General features: G+C 43.8%; 1 protein-coding gene across 1 annotated transcript in view; it reads left to right on the top strand.

Annotated features, from left to right (window-relative positions):
* Window positions 1-22,057, top strand: part of LOC141105160 (uncharacterized) — a 236,290-nt gene that overhangs the window by 39,676 nt on the left and 174,557 nt on the right. Inside the window, 1 exon segment of the mRNA XM_073595050.1 lies at window positions 27-170. Coding sequence (XP_073451151.1) covers window positions 27-170 — 144 coding nt within the window.

Raw genomic sequence — 22,057 nt, 5'->3', positions numbered from 1 at the left:
TCCGTTTTATCACATTTGGGGTTTAGGGTGTACAACTGAAAGACATCAAAGTTGAGGTTAAAGTAGAAAAAGAAGAGAATTCTGTGGATCAGCAGTCTATGGTAGAGGGTGATCCTCTGTGTTCCTGGGATTCCATACAGGAAGATCACACCATCCCTCACCATCATCAGGTAGGTAGGGCTGGGCATCTAGACCTAAATATATATTCTAAGCCATGAGATGACATTCTTCTGTGTAGTCTCTTGTTTTACTTCAACATCTGAAGTTCAGCCTTTGTTACCCACACCCCCATCCCCTTTTCTAGCTACTTTGAGCGCCCTACATTTTCACCCCATTTTTATTTTTTAACGTACATTCCTTTCCTCTGTGGGTCTTAAGCCCAGACACATCGTGGGTCCTCTTCATCCTTGTGTTCTTCCAACGGAGGGTACATACTGAATGACGTGTCATTTGTGTCCTTTATGTCTGCCTTGAGTTGACTTTAATGTTTTCTATTATTTTTGGTGTAGGGGGAAGAAGGGATTAATATAAAAGCTGAGGTTAAAGAAGAAGAAGTAGAGACATATGTGGGCGGTTATCAGCCATTCACAGAGGAGGTTGGGATGATTATAAAAAGTGAACAGGAGGACATTTCTCTACCTTTTGATACAGGTAGGTAATGGACACTGTGGAAAAAACAGGTCAAAGTCTCATTTTACTTCTAAGTGTAAGGATTGTAGTGTAAAAAAATGTTAGATAATTATCAGATCTTCACATCATCCTATAGGCAGATTCTAAAAGGTTAAATATGTGTTTGCCTACTAAAGGGTTAATGTGTGGTGTGGTAAGAGTTAACACTTGATGCTGTGATGTTCCTTCCCCTGCATGTGTCGCTTCCTGATTCTGAATTGGACTGGAGCTCATGGTCTGTTCCTGTATGGGAGGTGATCAGTGAGGAAACTGTAAAGAGCTGAACTGCGTGGTGGAGTTTCCCCTTAGTGGGACCCCTGGATGGGTTCCAAGCAGGGTCAGGACAAGGGGTGGGCTGGAGGTGTGGCTGCCCTGGGTGCAATGGTTTACTGTAGGGATGGGGGCACCTTCCTTCTGTTACAAGGCTGATAGGAGTAGTGATAGTGACAGTGATTTAGACAAGGGAGTGACTGATCAGCATAGGATCCCCTAAACTTGCACATCATAAATAGGGAATGGGTGCAGTTTGGCATCTTTGCCCTGGGCACTGGAAGACCACACTAACCCAGTACTGCAGTGAATCTGCTCCTGTCTAAGGCAGCTGACTGCTATAGCAAAACCTGCATATTCCTTATCATTATAAGGCACACGTGAGTGGATTGAAGTTTGCCTGTGTACCTTGGTATCCTAACTATTGCACAATGATTGTTTTTTTTTTCTCTTATCTGCCTGTTAAATGAGATCTGTTTATGATTCTCACATTGGTTGTGAACAGAAGCAAAAGAAACATTGTTACTATAAATGTCAATGAGCACCTTAATTAAGCAAGTGTTTTTAAACAGCTTTGCTAGTGGGACCGGATCAAAGCATTATACCAATCGGATTCTACACTTGTATAATTGATCCTTCTGAATACATCCCTATATATTTATCTTTATGTTGATTTTTTATGTGGATTTTTTTACACATTTGGTGGAACTAATTTTTTAATAATTTTTTATAATTTTACACTATTTTGATTGCTGGATTTTTTAGGAAATTTTACTCACCGCTGGATTTATTTGAGTATTTATATTTATTTATTTATTTATATTCATATATATTCATTTTTTGCACATTGTGAAGCGCTTCAAATATCATTATTTATTCTTTTTAAGTGACTCTGAAAACACTCTCTTTTGATAGCAGCCTCACTTGGTTTTATGTGTAATTATCAGCTATTTAGCATCACAGCACTTTGTGTTTTATATATTCTTTTTCACTAAGTGTGGTGGGTCCCATCTTTGCCATGTGCTGGGTTGTAATCCATGCCAAGCTGGCCATCTCCATCCTTTGGACACTTTCAGTACCTGTAAGCGTTTATGACCGCATTGGCTGTGAATTGAAGTTGGCAATGTTGCACCCTGATGTTTAGGCAGGGTTGCTCCTAAATTTACCTGCCATGTGCATTTGCCTTGGCCAATTGTTAGGGATCAATTGAGTTCACCCTAAGTTTGGAATTGCTGTACTTCTCTCTTAAACCGCTAGGTGGCCGGGTACCTAGTGACATTAGATAAGACAAGGGCAAAGCAAGAACAGATTAGGAGTATATGGGGTATTTCCGCCAATGAGCAGGGGTTTTCAAGCTAGGGACCAAGCAGGCCAGTGGGGTGAAGCTTGAGAAATATCTGGAGTGCCAAGTTAGGGACCCAGCAGGGAAGACGGGGCGACGCTTGAGGAAGATACTGAAAGTGAGGATTGGAAGATCTCAGAGGATCCAGTGGCAGTGGATCAGAAAGTCTAGTGAGAGAGACTGGGAGCTCAGTTGAGTGAAGACCTACAAGGAGTGATTGTAGGGGAAGTGAAGGAACTGTTACAATTTGTGTTAAGGACTGTTGCCATAGAAGATAGCAAATCCTTCACATGCAGATATGGTGTCTTGCTGGATGCCGTTCCCTGCATGGCTGTCTACCTGTAGAGGTCTCGGAGTCTGCCAATTGATTTTTTAACTACCAGAGGGGGCTACAGCCAGAAGATTAATCTGGACAGTGTAGTTATCCGTAGTCCAGACTGAAAGGACATCAAACGCTTTGTCACTACGGTGAATGCAAAGGGAGAGTCCTTGATCTTGCCCAATTCCTGGTTTTACTGGTAAATTCCATAAGGATGCACATGATCTTCACCTTTGTGGATTACAAATATGTGTTGTGTGATGTCAAGGACGCTATGCAGTAAGCCCTTCCACACTAACATGTAGGTTGCTGTTAATGGAGAACATTCCTAAAGGCTGTACTGCCAGCACTGTGCTAAACTCAATGCTGGCGGCAGGTACAGGGAGTGCCCACTTGAGCCACGTTGGCTAATGTTGAAGTTGTTAGGGTGCTCCACCTTGAAAAGTGACCTGTGATCTTCAGCAGGTTGTTGTTCTTCAATTGACGAGGAACATTTCCTCAGTCCCCAGCTGTCAGGTGGACAGACTGAGGATATCATTGCAAAGGAACCTATGTCCCGAGGAGTAGGCCCTTGCACCATGGCCTGGCTGCTTGCTACCTGAATGCAGCTGTGCCTCTTTGTCCCCAGAGTTGTCCCAGAAGAAGAAGGGAAACTGCTGGGAAGTATGGTCCATCCCAAGTGAAAGTTTGATGGACTGTGATACATCATGGACACGGGGTGTATAGTTAGTTAGGTAGAATGAGCTGTGGCAGAGGGGCAAATTCTTACCTATTCTTCTGAATGATGGACTCATATTTGCATCAGGACTGTTACTTGTCAGAACACTAACGAAGTTTAGACTTGTTTAGGAAAGGGGATGGCATTCTTGGCTGAGAATGGGGCCCACTTTCATTGTGTATATAATGTAGACATATTATAGGGTGTATTTACACTGATATTTTGGCAGACATGGGAGTAAGTCACACATGTGCAAGTCACAAGCAAGTCTCAAGTCTTAACCTTCAAGTCACAAGCAAGTCCCAAGTTACTGTGGCAAAAAGCAAGCAATTCAAGTCGAGTCCCTGCTAGAAGTCAAGCAAGTCAAGTAAAGTCATTTATTTTGGTTAAGTCACAAATTAAGTCAAAATACTGATCTACCCCATTTCCACCTTTAAATGAGTTAAAAGTCAGTTTTCAGGAAAGGTTTTGTTTTATTTTCAACATTAACAAAACTGCTTAGTGCTTTTTTCTTGGCAAATTAAAGAAACACTTTGAATACCCAAACAGCAGACAAGGAGCAGAACACTCAGCAATTAAATGGCCAACAAGCCTGAAAAAATGTAGTCCTTGTTGAGGGGGAAAATAACTAAGCTCAAAGTTTGAACTTGACACAATGCCAACATCTGGACACTTGAATGGTGATGAGAATAGCCACTTAAAATGCACTGCATTTGCAAAAAATTTAATTGGAAAGTACTTTCTCGCTCAGTTGTGAGCGATGGGGTCGCATTATCACCCTACCATGGCTGAATACACGTTCAACAAGTGCGCTTGATGCAGGGACTGACATAACTCTTACCGCTACCCTGAACAGCTCCAATGGCATTTGGCAAATGCTGACTGGCTCAGAGGTGGTGGTGGGCGGAGTGTGTGGGTAATATTTTCAGGGGGGTGGTGCCAAGTCATTGCAAGTCAAATAGCCAAATCAAAGTCAAGTCGCAAGTCATTAGTGACAAATCAAAATCAAGTCGAGTCATTTATTTCATTTTGTCAAGCAAGTCGCAAGTCCTCAAACAGGTGACTCAAGTCTGACTTAAGTCAAGTCATGTGACTCAAGTCCCCCACCTCTGTATTTTGGATAGATAGTTAGGAAGTAAGGTCATCATTTAAGTTTGCTTTTAAATGTTTGGGTGGTACGCCACCTTAAAACTGTACATCATTTTTGATACCTGTCATGTGTTTGATACTCATGTTTAGTCCATGTGGTACGCCACATGTACTGTTGTTACTGTTGTTCTTTCCCTGTTTCCCCACCCATCACAGTTTTTGCCAGGACATTTACTCTCAGGCTTGAGAGCTCAAATTATTATTTTTTCTGCAAACTCAGAGACATAGTTTTGTAGGCAGGGGGAGGATGTATTATATATTAAGGGTTCTGCGCTTAGGTGTAGGCCAGGCTGCAGCCTCCCCTAAGGAGCTCCAAAAGAGGGGCTCCGAATAAGTGAAAATTTGTGTAGGTGTAATGGGGAAATTGGCGCTGCCTATGAACTGAAAATTGACTTGGTAAATCGCCCTTCAAAAAATCCTGTACTAATTTGTATCACAAGTGACTTAGCCCAGTGGTTTGTAATCTCACAGAGTACACTTTAACCCTTAATAAGATACCGTGTGCTTATATCAATATTCCACTGTCTTAGTTATACCAAATACCAACATATATCAAACATTAATAATCTAAAGCTGTCCTTTCATGATAAAAGTGACTGTGTTGCTCAATCGAGCGCTGTGCAGTAGTTCATCAATAAAGGCAGTCCAAAAATAAATCACACATAGTTCTATGACTCATGCAGTATTCAAAGTGACTTGTGCTCGCTGTTGATTCAGAAAAAAATCCAGTGACTCTTGTGCTCCCCCTTTTGGGTCCCCACTCACCAACTCCTGGTACCCCTACAGGGTCAAATCGCCTATAGTGCGTGTGCCGCTGACTCCCAACTGGACCACTCCTGTAGCTCGTCCTCCGAACCTCAAAGCCTCCAGACTCTCAAGGGGCAATCTTTACTTTCCTGTAGTCGCTGGTTCATACACAATCAATGGTTTCCTCCTCTGTAGTCCCAAGGGTGGATCCTCATGTGGAAAAGAAATGGGCTCTCATAGCGTGATTCTGGATAACACTTTTATTTAAAATCCTTTAAAAACAGGCTCACAATAAAAGGGTGGTATACACCAAAAAAAAGGAAGTGACGTGTGTGTGTGTAGATCTGACTTACGCGTTTCATCATTGACGTCATCTGAGGCGGTGCCATCTTGCCACACCTTACGTCATTTATGGAGAGCGGCCATGCAGGGTCCTCCCCCCATTGGGTACAAGTGGGCGATAATAGATATATGAGTTACGCTAGTCATAGTGCTATTTACCTCAGCCATTAAGGGCAACTTGAAGTAATAAGCCATGCTCTAGGTCTATGTCCCCTAGGATCATTACAAATTATTGTCCCGCATTGCCGCTCTCCCGTTAGCTAATTAATAGCAAAAGAGACATACATTTAGTTTGTAACGAGAGTACAGACTAATATGCATACATTTTAATTTCAGACACAAGTTAAGCTCAGATTATAACGAGAAAACGTTATAGGTTAAAAGGGGGAGGATGTAGCACCCTGATATTTAGGCAGGGTTGCGTCTAAATTTACCTGCCAGTTGTATTTGCCTTGGCCAATTGTTAGAAATCAGTTGAGTTCCCCCTAAGTCTGGAATTGCTGCCTTTCTCTCTTCTGCCGCTACGTGGCCGGGTACCTAGTGACATTAGATAAGACAAGGGCAAAGCAAGGACAGATTAGGAGTATATGGGGTATCTAAGCCAATGGGTAGGGGTTTTCTTAAATCCCTTGGCCTGCTGGGAGAACCAGTCATGTGATCGGTGATCTGTGCCACCTGGTCGGCTGTCTGGGTGGACATGTGTTGTATTGCCCAGGCTGCTAGGCCGGAGTTTGGGCCTATCCCAGGGATATCTGGCTGCTAGTCTGTCTGAGGGCCTATCCAGAAGTAAGAGAGCAGCATCGGGTTCGGCTTGCAGCCCAACCAGAAGTGATGGTTCTGCCGGCCAGGACACCTGTCATGGTTGGAGGTAGAGGGGAAGCTGTCGCCACTAAGGGACAAACCCCCTCGTTACCAGGGACCACAGTAAGTAACTGAAGCAAGTACCGGAGCAGTATTCTCACCAACCAGGGATGGTGCAGATTCAGGAAACTTCAGCAGGTCTCGAGCCAGGGACCCAGCCAGCGGAGGTGACATTTGCCGAGTAGACTTATTTGTCAAGCTGAGGACCAAGCAGGCCAGTGGGGTGAAGCTTGAGAAGTATCTGGAGTGCTAAGTTAGGGACCCAGCAGGGAAGACGGGGTGACACTTGAGGAAGATACTGAAAGTGAGGATTGGAAGATCTCAGAGGATCCAGTGGCAGTGGATCAGAAAGTTTAGTGAGAGAGACTGGGAGCTCAGTTGAGTGAAGACCTACAAGGAGGGATTGTAGGGGAATTGAAGGAACTATTACAATTTGTTAGAAACTGTTAAGGAATGTTGCCATATGAGACAGCAAATCCTGCACATTTAGATGTGGCGTCCTGCTGGATGCTGCCTTTCCCTGCGTGGCTGTCTACCTGTAGAGGTCTCAGAGTCTGCCAATTGATATTTCAACTACCAAAGGGTGTCCTGGCCCTAACCCTCTCTCCCACAGTTTGTTCAAGAGAAAATAAATCTCTTTGCATTCAATAAGTGTCCGGCGCCCATCAATCTACCTTGCATTACACCCACTATGCCAGAAGGATGTCAGCTATCTCTGGCCCTGGAGGTTCTCATTAGACTGAAAGAGGCATGAGACCTTACTACAGCACATCTGGAGTATTGATCTGCTCATGTGATTTTTCACTGAACACATGCTTCATGTACTATTCGATTCACATGATTGCATATTTTTCATCAGATTCATTACCTTATATTCCAGTATAAGTGAGTGCAATCTCCCTACCACCTTTTCTATGTATTTTTGGAGTGCAGAGCTTTACAATATTTAATATCCATGAATAGTTTATACAGAGTTGTCACAGATACTGGTAATACTGGTACACCAGTGTATTTAGGTGTATATATCATCACTTCCGGGTCCGCCTGTCACTTTCCCGCGTTGCTGTGGTTGAGGGGAAAAGGAGAATGGAGCACAATATGCACTTCATTACCTTCAGTGGAAAGCAGATGAGACATCACTGGTCGAACAGACCCCTAAATTCACATTAAAGGGTTAGTTTGCCTAATACAGATAAACTGTAAAGGTGACCTAACACCGTAACCCCTTCACCCCCCCACCCCCCCGTCCTCAATGTACTTACCGCCAGCCATCCTCTACTATCAGGACTCTCTCAACGCTCCAATGGTCAGGGGATATGAAATACCCCAGTGCTCTGTCTTCTCCATACTGAGCTACCAGGATGGACCAGATGGATTCTGATTGGTCAGCACCATCACATGTAAAGCGGGGTCCAGGGGGGTGGGGGAGTGGATCTGGTGTTAGTTCAGCTTTACGGTTCTTCTGTAGAGGTGATCTAACCCTTTAACCACTTCAATACCGGGCACTCCCCCCCTTCCTGCCCAGGCCAATTTTCAGCTTTCTGCAGTTTGAATGATAATTGCGCAGTCATGCTACACTGTACACAAACCAAATTTTTATCATTTTGTTTCCACAAATAGAACTTTCTTTTGGTGGTATTTGATCACCACTGGGGTTTTTATTATTGGCTAAACAAATAAAAAAAAATACTGAAAATTTAAAAAAAAAAGTTTCTTTTTGTTCTGTTATAAAATTTTGTAAATATGTTTTCTTCTTCACCGATGAAGCACTAATATGCAGCACTGATGGACATTGATAGGCGGCACTGATGGGCACTCATAGGTGGCACTGGGCACTGAAAGGCTGCACTGATGGGCACTGAAAGGCAGCACTGATGAGGAGGCACTGGCAGGCATTACTGATGGGCACCTCTAATGGGCACTGATTGAAAACCCTGTTGGTCATGAGTGGGCATACCTGGTGGACATGGGTGGGCATCCTCAGGGGGTCTGCACTTATAATCAATCAGCACAGACCCCCTCCCCCTGTCAGGAGAGTAGCCGATCGGCTCTCCTCTACTCACGTCAGTGCAAGTGTAGGAAAAGCCGATTAATGGTTCTTCCTGTTTACGCTGTGATTGGACACAGCTGATCACATGGTGAAGAGCCTACATCAGAGGCTATTTACCTAGATCAGAGATGTGGTGTGTCAGACTGACACACCGCACCAACGATCACCAAGCTGCGCACACGCTGTAGCTTATCCTGCTGGATGTCATATGACGCCCAGTCAGGGTAACAAAACCACTTTCCAGCCATCATTCTGCTGTAGGGCAGGTGGGAAGTGGTTAATAAACTGTTGCACTAACAGCTTAGGTTGTCTCCACACTGATGGAGGAGGGATGGAGCCACCCTAGGACACCAGCATTGTAAATCTTGGAGGAAGGTTTTTTTTTCCATATTTTGATGTTACAGTTGTACCCAGTTCCATGCCAGAGCTCTGTGAAAGTGTGACTTTTTTTTTTCTTGCTGACTCAGCTTGGAGTCCATATATGATCTGCAAACTCTTCATAATATAAAATCCAGCCAATCCGATGTAGTAACAATCCACTAACGCGTTTTGGATAATGAAGCCTCAGTCATAGCTATTTCGTATTAAAGAATTTGCAGATCATATATGGACTCGGTGTGAAGACTTTTCTGATTGATTTTGGAGGGAGAACAGGAGCCCAGCTGTGAGATCGGCATTTCCACTTATTCCACTGACGGGGAGGAGGAGCTAAAACTCCAGTTATTTCTCATCTACTGAGATTTATTATATATTTTTTTCAACTTCTTTCCAACAGATGGATGCGATGTCAGGAATTCCTCTGAGAGACATCTTCTATTATCTGCTGATTGTAAGTCAGAAGATAATGTCATCACACAGGATCCTCCAGGAGGAAATCCAAATACACAAAATATACATCACAGACCTTCCTGTCCAGAGACATCAATGGATCCCTCTGATCAGGGGGAATCTTCTCGTCAATCACATACTATAATTGCAAATATGCATGTAAGATCTCACACTGCAGATCGATCAACATATCCTTCTAATCCCAAGGAATCTTCCACACCCCATGAAGGAGCTCACCGAGGTGACAATCTATTCTCATGTTCAGAGTGCGGGAAATGTTTCACTCATCAAGGAACCTTTGTTAGACACCAGAGAATTCACACAGGTGAGCGTCCTTATTCATGTTCAGAGTGCTGGAAATCTTTCCCTGAAAAAGGAGCCCTTGTTAAACATCAGAGAATTCACACAGGAGAACGTCCTTATTCATGTTCAGAGTGCGGGAAATCTTTCTCTCGGAAAGATAATCTTGATACACACCAGAAACTTCACACGGGGGAGCGTCCTTATTCATGTTCAGACTGTGGGAAAACCTTCAGTGGAAAAGATTATCTTGTTAGACACCAGAGAATTCACATGGATGAGCGTCCCTATTCATGTTCAGAGTGCGGGAAATCTTTCATTCGGAAAAGAGACCTTGTTACCCATCGAAGAATTCACACAGGTGAGCGTCCTTATTCATGTTCAGATTGCGGGAAATCTTTCAATCATATAGGACCTCTTGTTAAACATCAGAGAATTCACACAGGTGAGCGTCCTTATTCATGTTCAGAGTGCGGGAAATCTTTCACTCAGAAAGGACATCTTGTTACACATCAGAGAATTCACACAGGTGAGCGTCCTTATTCATGTTCAGAGTGCGGGAAATCTTTCAATCATAAAGGACCTCTTGTTAAACATCAGAGAATTCACATAGGTGAGCGTCCATAATCATGTTCATTGTAGGAAATCTTTGATTAGGAAAAATAATCTTGTTGAACATCAGAAAATTCATACGGGTGAACAGCCTTATTTAACATATCCTGAGTGTCTCTGCTGAGTTCCTGTTAAAGACTTTGCCTGGCTGACGTCCCTTCTGGTTCCTGATCTCTGGCTTCTGACTACACTGATCTCTGGCTTCCTGATTACCGGCTTGTCTGATTACCAGTTTTGGCTTCCGAACCCTGGCTTATGTTCCTGATCTGTATTATTTTTTACTATTGCATTAAATGTGTGATTTTTTTTTTTTTTTACTGCATTTTTTGTCTCAGTCTGATTCATGGTTCCTGACACCCTTGTTGCAATCCACTCAGACATTGCCATAGAAGCTTCAACATTACCCCCCCTGCCCCCTCTGATGTCACATGACGTCAGAAGGGGCTTCCAGATTTTGATGAGCCCCCCCCCGCCCACAGACCCCCACAACCACCAGGCAAGGGTTGTGGGGATGAGGTCCATCAACATGGGGACAAGGTGCTTTGGGGGCAAGCGGCTGGTATGGTTCAGGAGGGGGGGCGCTTGCTTGTCCCCCTCTTTCCTGGCCTACCATGGCTGCTTGCTCGTATAAGGGTCTGGTATGGATTTTGAGGGGAACTCCCACGCCATTTTTTTTGGCACAGGATTCCCCTTAAAATCCATACCAGACTTGAATGGTCCCTACGCCTTAACCACTTCAATACACTGTGTTATATATACTACATTGACTGTATATAAAGTCTACACTAAATGTAGAGTGTGTGTGTGTGTATATATATATATATATATATATATATATATATATATATATAAAAATACACTGCCTGCACGCCAAAAACTAACCTGCCTGCCTAATCTAGCTCAATCGATCTCCATCCACACACTACACATGACTGCTATGTAACAAGCCTTATATAGTGTGGGGCATGGACTTAGTCCCCCTGAGCCATGATTGGCCAAAGGCACCCTGCCTTTGGCCAATTATGGCTCTCACAGAAGAGTGCACTGTGATTGGCCAAAGCATACAGGTCAGGTGCATGCTTTGGCCAATCATCAGATGTCAATGCACTTCGATCTCGCAGTGCATTATGAGGCATTCCAAACTTGCAGCGAACATCCCATAAAATTTGCAATTTTGACTAACAGGCGAATACCCGATGTTCGAGTCAAACTTACGTTCGACTCGAACATCAGGCTAATCCCTACTATAGGGGTCTCTGCTAAATATATATATATATATATATATATATATATATATATATATATATATATATATATATATATATATATTTAGCAGAGACCCCAAACATATATATATATGTTTGTGGTTTATAAGTAATTTTCTAGCAAAAAAAGATAGAAAGAGAGAGGAAGGAAAAAAAAACATAACACTGATAGGGGAGAGGGATTCAGGGGTTGGAGGGGAGACGTACCAAGGAACAAGGAAAAGGCGAGTCCACTATACCATCATCCAGGCAAGTGAGGGCACCCCCCAAGGCCCCCCACTCCTCTCTTTTTTAAATAGTCTCAGGAGCAAAGAGGGAACTCCCTTCCTCTGAGAATTGAAATGTATTCCATTGGCCCCAAGTCTCTAAATATGTCTCCTTTCGATTTTGAGCCGATAATAACAAATCCTCCATCCTTTTAAACTCTTCAATTCGTGTGACCCAAGTAAGAATTGTGGGAGGGTTGGGCAGGGCAGGACCAAAGAACGTGGAGTAGAGTCCCTCTTTCCTCCTGACACCTCCAACATTTGTCCGGGATCTCCAGAAATAATTAAGTAATGAGGGTGTACGGTACCATCTTGTCATTATTTTAAAATTAGTTTCTTGGATTCTTGTGGATATTGAAGATTTCAGCACAAGATTTACTATCTGCCTATGTTGTGCCTGGGTTGTGCTATGTTTTGCCTGAGTGTCCAGATGAAGTGCTCATTTTGTAGCACAAAACACGTCGACAAGTGATGCCATAGACACTGGGGGTTTACCCCTCTGCTGTTCCCCCCTATTGTTCCCGAGCAAGCTAACATCGCTATCAGCACAGTGCTTCCTTACATAGAGATTCTATGACAGAAGCAGAAGCGCTGACATAGACTTTGGAGCTAGTGCTCTCTACTGGTTGTATACCAGCGGAGTGATCAGCACACCTAACCTGGATGTAATGGGATCCCGGGCTCCTCAGCGTGACCAGCTGACCTCTCTGCCGGAAGCAAGAGATTTGTTTGACGTGAGCCAGTCTCGCTATGCTGGATCCACATATGCTTGATCCATGGAAGGAGACAGCTAGTCGATCCACACAGCCTTAGGATGGATAAGAACCCTTATGGACAGGCTCAATCTTTTGGTGCATGTGTTCAAACTAACCCACTCCATATAGACTTTTTGGCTAATGGGGCGATAGCTGCCACATATTGATGGGTCCTTATCCTCCTTCGGAATAACGGTGATATGTGCTTTTAGGGTTTCTGGAGTAAATCCTGTCTCATGTCCCATTACATTAAATGTTTGTACCATCTGCTTACCCAACTGAGGGAAAAATGTCTGGTAGTATTTATGTGTAAAGCCATCCGGACCCAAAGCTTTCCCGGGTTTGGATGTCCTGATGGCCTCTTGCAATTCCTCTATGGTAATAGCAACGTCCAACTCTTCTCGAATCTGTTCTGTCAATTGAGAATTATATTCCTCCATGATATTTTGAGGTTGTGATCTGGTAGGCAAATTATATAAATATTGGTAAAATCTACGGAAGGTCGAGACAATCTGGGAGGGAAGGTGTACCTTTCTACCTTCGGGGGTCCACTAAGTAGGGGACATAGGATTGAGTCCTCTGTTCCTGTAAAGCTCTAGCCAGTGAACAGCCGCATTTGTCTCCTGTTTCATAATAATATTTCCGGCATCTCTGAAGTGCACCTCTGCAGGGTTAGCCCCCCCATATCAAAATTTTTGAAAAAATCTTATGCAGTTTGTTAGATCTTTGTTAGATCAGGTTAGATCAACCGTTGTTTGCGTTAGATCTCACACAGAAGAAGCGATATTAACAGTTATTTGCTGGGGGGGCTAACCCGTCATCAGCCCCCCTTTATCAAAAAATTGACCAAACAGTTAGCTATTTTGGAAGCAATTTGTTAGATCCGGTATGATCAAGTGTTTTTAATGTTAGATCTCACATAATTAGAGACTTATTAAGTGATTAATGAGGGGGGCTGGCCCCCCCTTATCAAATTTTCGGCCCAAAAATCATTCAGTCTAATAGATATTGGTTAGATCCGGTAAGATCAAGTGGTTTTAACGTTAGATCTCACATAATTAGAGACTTATTAAGTGATTAATGAGGGGGGCTGGCCCCCCTTATCAAATTTTCGGGCCAAAAATCATTCAGGCTAATAGATATTCGTTAGATCCGGTAAGATCAAGTGGTTTTAACGTTAGATCTCACATCATTTCAGAGATATTCCACATCAAAATAGAGATATTAGGTGGTACATATGGACGGGTTAGCCCCCCCCTTATCAAATTTTCGGGCCAAAAATCACTCAGGCTAATAGATATTCGTTAGATCCGGTAAGATCAAGTGGTTTTAATGTTAGATCTCACATCATTTCAGAGATATTCCACATCAAAATAGAGATATTAGGTGGTACGTATGGATGGGTTAGCCCCCCCTTATCAAATTTTCGGGCCAAAAATCATTCAGGCTAATAGATATTCGTTAGATCCGGTAAGATCAAGTGGTTTTAACGTTAGATCTCACATCATTTCAGAGATATTCCACATCAAAATAGAGATATTAGGTGGTACATATGGACGGGCTGGCCCCCCCTTATATTCAGCGCAATGAAAATCACACCCAACTTTTGCTGCGGCGCAAAAACTTTTCCTCAGCTGCGGGGGCCCAACTTATGATCCTGCACACAGGCCCACTGCTTTCAGAAAATGCCCCTGACCTGAGCTCATCATTGCGCATCCATTCCAGATGCTCGTATGTGACATCACATACATCCCATACATCACATACAAGCACGTGGGCTGGATGCGAGAGGTGAATTAGCAGGATGAGTGTGCCAGGACAAGTAGATGTGTCTCATCTCTGCTTCCTTTTACCACTCTGCATATCACACATATCATAGATGAGAAGAGGGTACAGTGGTGGGAAAAATGAGCAGGAGGGGTTTAGATGTGGGACAGAAGAACAGGAGGGTACAGCCATGGGGCAGATGTGCAGGGGGGGTTCAGTTTTGGTGCAGATGAGAAGGAGGTTCAGTGGTGGGACAGAAAAGCAGGGGGGGTAGAACAGTGAGGCAAATGTGATAGGAGGTGTATTGGTGGGACAGATGAGCAGGAGGTTACAGTGGTGGGGCAGGAGAACAGGGGGAACATAGGTGGGGCAGAAGAGCAGGGGGTACAGAGGTGAAACAGATGTGCAGGAGGTACATTAGTAAGGCAGATGAAAAAGCGGGTTACAGTGGTAGGGCAGATGAGAAGGTGATTCAGTAGTAGACAGAAGAGCATGGGAATATGGCGGTGGAGCAAATGTGCAGAGAGGTACAGTGGTGGGGCAGATGAGAAAAATGGTACATTGATGGGGTAGATGAGCAGGGGGGTTACAGTGGTGGGGCAGAAGAGCAAGGGGGTACAGTGGTGGGGCAGATGTGCAGAAGGTGCATTGGTGGGAGGGATGCAAAGGGGGTTCAGCAGTGGGACAGTGATGGGGCAGATGAGCGGGGGGGTTTAGTGTTGGGCCAGATGAGAAGGGGGTTACAGTGGTGGGAAAATGAGCAGGAGGGGTTCAGTGTTGGGGCAGATGAGAAGGGGGTTTAGCGGTGGGACAGAAGAGCAGGGGGGTACAGCGGTGGGGCAGATGTGAAAGGAGGTGCATTGGTGGACAGATGAGCAGGGGGTTACAGTGGTTGGGCAGAAGAGCAGGGGGAACAGAGGTGGGGCAGATGTACAGGGGCGGGGCAGAGGAGAAAGGAGATACATTAGTGGTACAGATGAGCAGGGGGTTACAGCGGTGGGGCAGAAGAGCAGGGGGAACAGAGGTGAGACAGATGTGCAGGAGGTACAGTGATGGGGCAGAAGAGAAAGGGAGTTACAGTGGTGGGGCAGATGAGAAAGGGGGTTACAGAGGTGGGGCAGATGAGCAGGGGGAACAGAGGTGGGACAGATGTGCGGGAGGTACAGTGGTGGGGCAGATGAGAAAGGGGTTTACAGTGGTGGGGCAGATGAGAAAGGGGGTTAGAGAGGTGGGACAAATGAGCAGATAAGTTCAGTGTTAGGACAGATGAGAAGATGGTTCAGCAGTGAGACAGAAGAGCATGGGGGTATGGTGGTGGGGCAGATGTGCAGGGGGTTACAATGGTGGGGCAGTTGAGCAGGGGGGTACAGTGGTGGGGCAGATTTGCAGGTGGTACAGTGGTCTAAGGTGTGAAGGTGTATGAATTGGGGTTGATCTGAGGCGTGAGAGTGCAGGATGTTAATTTCTCACTACTAAAGTAGTTTACAGCATTTTCTTTATAAAAAATCTTTTTCGTGATTGAGATTGTGAAGTTGACTTTTTTTGTTATAAAATCGGCACGCTCAATTTCTTTGAAAACATTTTTCGGCATACTGCTCAAAAGGCTGCTTACCTCCTGGCCTATCAGTTTTTATTAAAGATGGAAAATGGGCTGTGGAGCAAGACCCGCTGTCGCCCAAAACTATTTTCTCATTTTCAATAATCAAAGAAGGTAAGGAAAAAAGGATGGAAAAGGTAAGAGGAGAGAAGGGGGGGAGTAAGGCTGGGGGGGGGGTGAAATGGCATTGGTTCAGGATAACTATGGTGAACGGGCTCCGGAACTTATCTGTGACATTAAGTCCCACGAAGGGCAGTACCCTCTGCGGAAACGACAAACTGGTTCCATAGTCCCCAAGTTTTAGAATATTTTTCCTGTTGGTGTTGTGCAGGGAGTACTAGATCTTCCATCTCATTTGGAATGGAGTTTTTATAGAGTTTGGCTCAGATGGAGGAGACATGTAGCAGGAAAAAGCTGGATCACCAGGAACCTTGTATTCCGTAAATTTTTGCGTGGTTTATCTGTCTCCCAGAAGTGGATCAATTTAGGGCACTACCAAAATATGTGAAGTAGTGTTCCTCCATCCCCCTGGCATCTCCAACATTGGTCAGTAGTTGCAGGGTGAGGTACCACCTTGTTAACAGTTTATAGTTGGTCTCTTTAATTTTCGTACAAACCGATGATTTCAACGAAAATCTGAGGACATGTTGTATCTGAGCAGATGTAAATGTACGACCCCAGCTTACTTTCCCATTTGTTCAAGAACGGTAAGTGTGGTTGTTCAGCTGGACAGTTCAAGAGGGCGTATGTTTTGGATAGAGCCTGTGGAAGGGAACCCTCTTTGGAACAGTATGCTTCAAAGGACGTCAGGGAACGATTAAATCCCTGTGGATTAGGCCAAGTATTGAGAAAGTGTTGTAATTGTAGCGCTGTCCACAAGGAAAGTTTGAAGGGCTCATTAGCACTACTGTGGAAGGCCATTGGCCTCCCGTTAGGAAGTGGGATGCCTGGACCCTACCTGTTTGGTTTAGGGTCCGAAACATTTGGGGTTCCAGACCAGGGAGAAACCATGGTTTTTCTATGATAGGGAGCAATGGGGAATCAGGGAAGAAAGCCGGTTCTGTGTGCTGACCTGGGAGCATATGCAGAGTGTCGTACCCATTATGGGGTGTGACTTCAGCACAGGCGGTAGTTGGTCATAGCACCACAGAGCCCCTGGCAGCAGAATGTCAGTCTGGGTCTGTTCCAGTTGTGACCACAATTTAGAGCAGCGATGCCAAAATTTATTAATTTTAAGCTACTGCCACAAGGGCCTAACTTCTCATATAAAATAACGAACTGTTATATATTTATCATAGATTAAATAAAACATCTCACTGATCAAACTGCAACAAGCTTTTATCCCTACTTACATTGCGATTATTACTGATTTCTGCCATGTGCATGCTAGGTTTAATGCAATAATAACTTCATATAACAATTATCTATTAACTTGGATGTTGTTATTGGCAAAGAATATGAAATCTCTGAAATGATGTGAGATCTAACGTTAAAACCTCTTGATCTTACCGGATCTAACGAATATCAATTAGCCTGAATGATTTTTGACCAGAAAATTTGATAAGGGGGGGCTAACCCGTCCATATGTACCACCTAATATCTCTATTTTGATGTGGAATATCTCTGAAATGATGTGAGATCTAACGTTAAAACCACTTGATCTTACCGAATCTAACGAATATCTATTAGCCTGAATGATTTTTGGGCCGAAAATTTGATAAGGGGGGGCCAGCCCCCCCTCATTAATCACTTAATAAGTCTCTAATTATGTGAGATCTAACGTTAAAACCACTTGATCTTACCGGATCTAACGAATATCTATTAGCCTGAATGATTTTTGGCCAGAAAATTTGATAAGGGGGGCCAGCCCGTCCATATGTACCACCTAATATCTCTATTTTGATGTGGAATATCTCTGAAATGATGCGAGATCTAACGTTAAAACCACTTGATCTTACCGGATCTAATGAATATCTATTAGCCTGAATGATTTTTGGGCCGAAAATTTGATAAGGGGGGGCCAGCCCCCCTCATTAATCACTTAATAAGTCTCTAATTATGTGAGATCTAACGTTAAAACCACTTGATCATACCGGATCTAACAAATTGCTTCCAAAATAGCTAACTGTTTGGTCAATTTTTTGATAAGGGGGGGCTGATGACGGGTTAGCCCCCCCAGCAAATAACTGTTAATATCGCTTCTTCTGTGTGAGATCTAACGCAAACAATGGTTGATCTAACAAAGATCTAACAAACTGCATAAGATTTTTTCAAAAATTTTGATATGGGGGGCTAACCCGGCAGAGGTCTGAAGTGCTGCCTTAGCTCTATGTTGGAGTAACTCTGTCACTTGTCTATGCAATTTAAGGAGTTCTGTCTCCCCCACACACCTTGTGTTCTGTTTATGTTGGGTCTCTAACATCTGTATATCTGTCAGTAATTGGGCCTCCCTTTCCTTTTTTATTCTGGAACCATGCTTAATGAGTACCCCTCTTGTTACCGTTTTGTGCGCCTTGTCCCTGCATCTGTCTCCTCTACAGTATTATATTGAAAATAATACTGCAATTCCTTAATAACTTCCTGAATGTACGCCATTTCCTGAATGTACGCCACATCCGAGTATGAGCGTTTCAAATCTTGCATTAAAATCTTCCTTTTCTCTGGTACATTAAGCCCTTTCGCGTTTAGAGAAGTGACCTTTAACCACTTAAGGACCAGCCTCGTTTTGGATTTTAGGTGTTTACATGTTTAAAACAGGTTTTTTTGCTAGAAAATTACTTAGAACCCCCAAACATTATATATTGGTTTTTTTTCGAACACCCTAGAGAATAAAATGGCGGTCAATGCAATCCTTTTTTTCGCACCGTATTTGCGCAGCGGTTTTATAAGCGCACTTTTTTTAAAAAAAATTCACTTTTTTGAATAAAAAAATAAGACAGCAGTAAAGTTAGCCCAATTTTTTTTTATATTGTGAAAGATGATGTTACGCCAAGTAAATTGATACCCAACATGTCACGCTTCAAAATTGCGCCCGCTCGTGGAATGGCGTCAAAATTTTACCCTTAAAAATCTCCATAGGCGACGTTTAAAAAATTCTACAGGTTGCATGTTTTGCTTTACAGAGGAGGTCTAGGGTAGAATTATTGCTCTCACTCTACCGGTCGCGGCGATACCTCACATGTGTGGTTTGACCACCATTTTTGTATGCGGGCGCTACTCATGTATGCGCTCGCTTCTGCGCACAAGCTCGTCGGGACAGGGCGCTTTAAAAAAAAATTTTTTTTTCTTATTTATTTTTTCACTGTTTAAAAAAAAAAAAATTGTATCACTTTTATTCCTATTACAAGGAATGAAAACATCCCTTGTAATAGAAAAAAGCATGACAGGTCCTCTTAAATATGAGATCTGGGGGTCAAAAAGTCCTCAGATCTCATATTTGGACTTAAATGCAATAAAATGTCATTTGAAAAAAATGACATTGAAAAAATGTGCCTTTAATGCCGCGTACACACGGGCGGACTTTTCGACGGACTTTCCGAACGAACGGACTTGCCTACACACAATCAACCAAAGTCCGACGGATTCCTACGTGATGACGTATGACCGGACTAAAACAAGGAAGTTCATAGACAATAGCTGCCCTAGCATCGTTTTTGTCCTTCGGACTAGCATACAGACGAGCTGACTTTTCGACCGGACTCGAGTCCGTCAGAAAGATTTGAAACATGTTTCATTTCTAGGTCCGTCGAACTTTTGGGAAAAAAAAGACCGCTGGAGCCCACACATGATCAAATTATCTGACGGACTCCGGTCTGCTGGACCAAGTCTGCCGTAAAGTCCGCTCGTTTGTACGCGGCATTAGAGGTATGGGCGGAAGTGACGTTTTGACGTCGCTTCTGCCCTGCGGTGTCATGGAGATGGGTGGGGGCCATCTTCCCCTCACTCTTCTCCATGCACAGCTAGGGAATGGACGCGATTGCCTCCGCCGCTACGATGGCTCCGGTAAGCGGCGAAGGGCACCGGATCACGGCGGGAGAGGGGGAGCCCTCTCCCGCCACCGATAAAAGTCATCTCGCGGTGAATCCGCCGCAGGGACCACTTTTATCTTGTAGCCGACCGCCGGCCGAAAACGGGAATACCGGGGTTATGGCAGCTAGCTGTTAAAGCTTCCATCCCCCCTACTAAAAAGCAACAGAAAAAAAAGAGAAAGAAGAAGGAACAATAAGAAAAAAAGAACAAAAAGGGTTCTAATAACCCTAATGTGTTACGTGGAGTTTACTCCCCCCCCGTATCTCCCTCCGACAGATGAAGTGATAAAAGAATATCTTTCTTAACGCACTCAACTCCCCTTACCCTGAGTACAAACCTACTATGGGGGATTGATTGCGCATGAACCCGGGAGGGGAGCTCCCGGACCTCCCTCCCGCTCCTGCTCCTTATATCATCGCCTCAATATGTGTTTATATCTCTAAGTCAATACATATTCACAATAGAGGCAGGATAATTTGGGCTAAATAAGAAACAACTCAGATGATTTTCCATCCCTAGAAACAGTAATGTAAAAAAGGAGAGGAAGGGTGGGAAGGGGATGGGGGGAGGGGATGGGGAGCAGGGAGAACAGGGAAAGGGGAGGGGAAGGGAAAGTCTGGGTACCGACCCTCCTCAAGGGGTGGGATTTTAAGGGAAAATTGGCTGAGTTGTGTAGGTGAACATAATAAGCAATCAGCTAAAATAACTATATTTATTGAAAAACAATATAAAAAAAAATAATATAAAAAAGTATATACAATACATGAGTAGACATATAATTAGTTATCCAGTAGTGACATCAACGATTAATGCGTGACTAGAGCCAACATGTTTCGCAAAATGGGAATTCGCTTCATCAGGGCTAGACACGATGCAATTAATGCATTTACACTGTGTGAACAAGAAATTGTCTTAGATCATAAAGTAACTTAACATCTCTTAACAAATACCAAAAATGACATACAATCGCTCACCTACTATAATTTCAGGACTAAGTTAAAATCACCATTCAATAGACAGCAACTGCGCAGCCGGCCGGTATGAAATGTCACTGGGTGCCAGATCCCAGAAAACAGTGCCTGTAGGAGAATTGGGCCATGCATTCAGGGGGTTAAACGCAGGAACCGCTGCTGAAAATTCAAAATAGTATATCTATCAGAAAACACCACGGGTGATTGGTAAGTCAAGCTATACTACCAATGGTTAATAATTACCAGATTGGTTATACAAAGAATCAATCAAAAATATCAAAAATATACATGGTGCCTTATATTGTATATGAAATAATATCGCTAATGCAGGGGCCCAGCGCAACGTTACCTTTGGACTTAAGTATACGTATAAATATACATATCCCCACAGGGCAAGGCCAACAATACATGACAGCTAGCTAAAAAGTCAAGAGCAGACAAAATAAGTGTATCCCCCAGTGTACAACCGGATAACCGGTGCAATAATAAAAGAATGTAATATCTAAGACGAATAAACTCACCATTGGAAGTAAGAAGGCGAGGGGGAAAGCCAAAACTAGTGCCCGCAAGAATGTTTGAATAGTAGAGTATACGGGCGTCCGCCCGTTCAGGATGGATGGCCGCAAGATGTGTCTAACAGACAGCATCAGCGCCTCCATCTTTAAATGCTGTGGACCTACCGGAAGCAATAAGGTCAAGATGACCTCCGGCATTGCTTCCGGTCCGGGTGTCCCTGCCATGATGCGCGCGCACCCTGCAGAGAGGACGCGAGTGCGTTCCACCTAGAATGGTGCGCGCGCATTGCCGACAGCGCGCAAATGGCGTCATGGGCAGCTGGGGGTGGAATAAGGGAAGGCTCCACCCCCTGGGCAGGGACATCCGAATCCTCCCACACAAATGCCAACATACCCGGCCAATTGCGGAGGTGCCAAGGAATGGTGCGGAACAACAAAAGAAAAATAACAAATAATGAAAAATAAAAAATATATACATGTCGGTCAATAGGACCGAATATCTTACAGTGGTCATGTAAATGTACTTTAACAATGACAAAACAGCAGAAAAACAGAAAAATAGGAGGATTTATTGTTAACTGCATGGAAAAAAGATTATTGTTAAAGAGATATCACCCATACAGGTTTTGGTCAGTTTATTGTGCAGTTATGTCATATAAGGGAGATAGTGATAGGTAGTGGACCT

The sequence above is a fragment of the Aquarana catesbeiana genome, linkage group LG08 (assembly GCF_042186555.1).
Source record: "Aquarana catesbeiana isolate 2022-GZ linkage group LG08, ASM4218655v1, whole genome shotgun sequence".
In the NCBI taxonomy this organism is placed as follows: domain Eukaryota; kingdom Metazoa; phylum Chordata; class Amphibia; order Anura; family Ranidae; genus Aquarana; species Aquarana catesbeiana.
The sequence above is the reverse complement of the archived record's forward strand: the minus strand, read 5'-3'. Positions and strand labels throughout refer to the sequence as shown.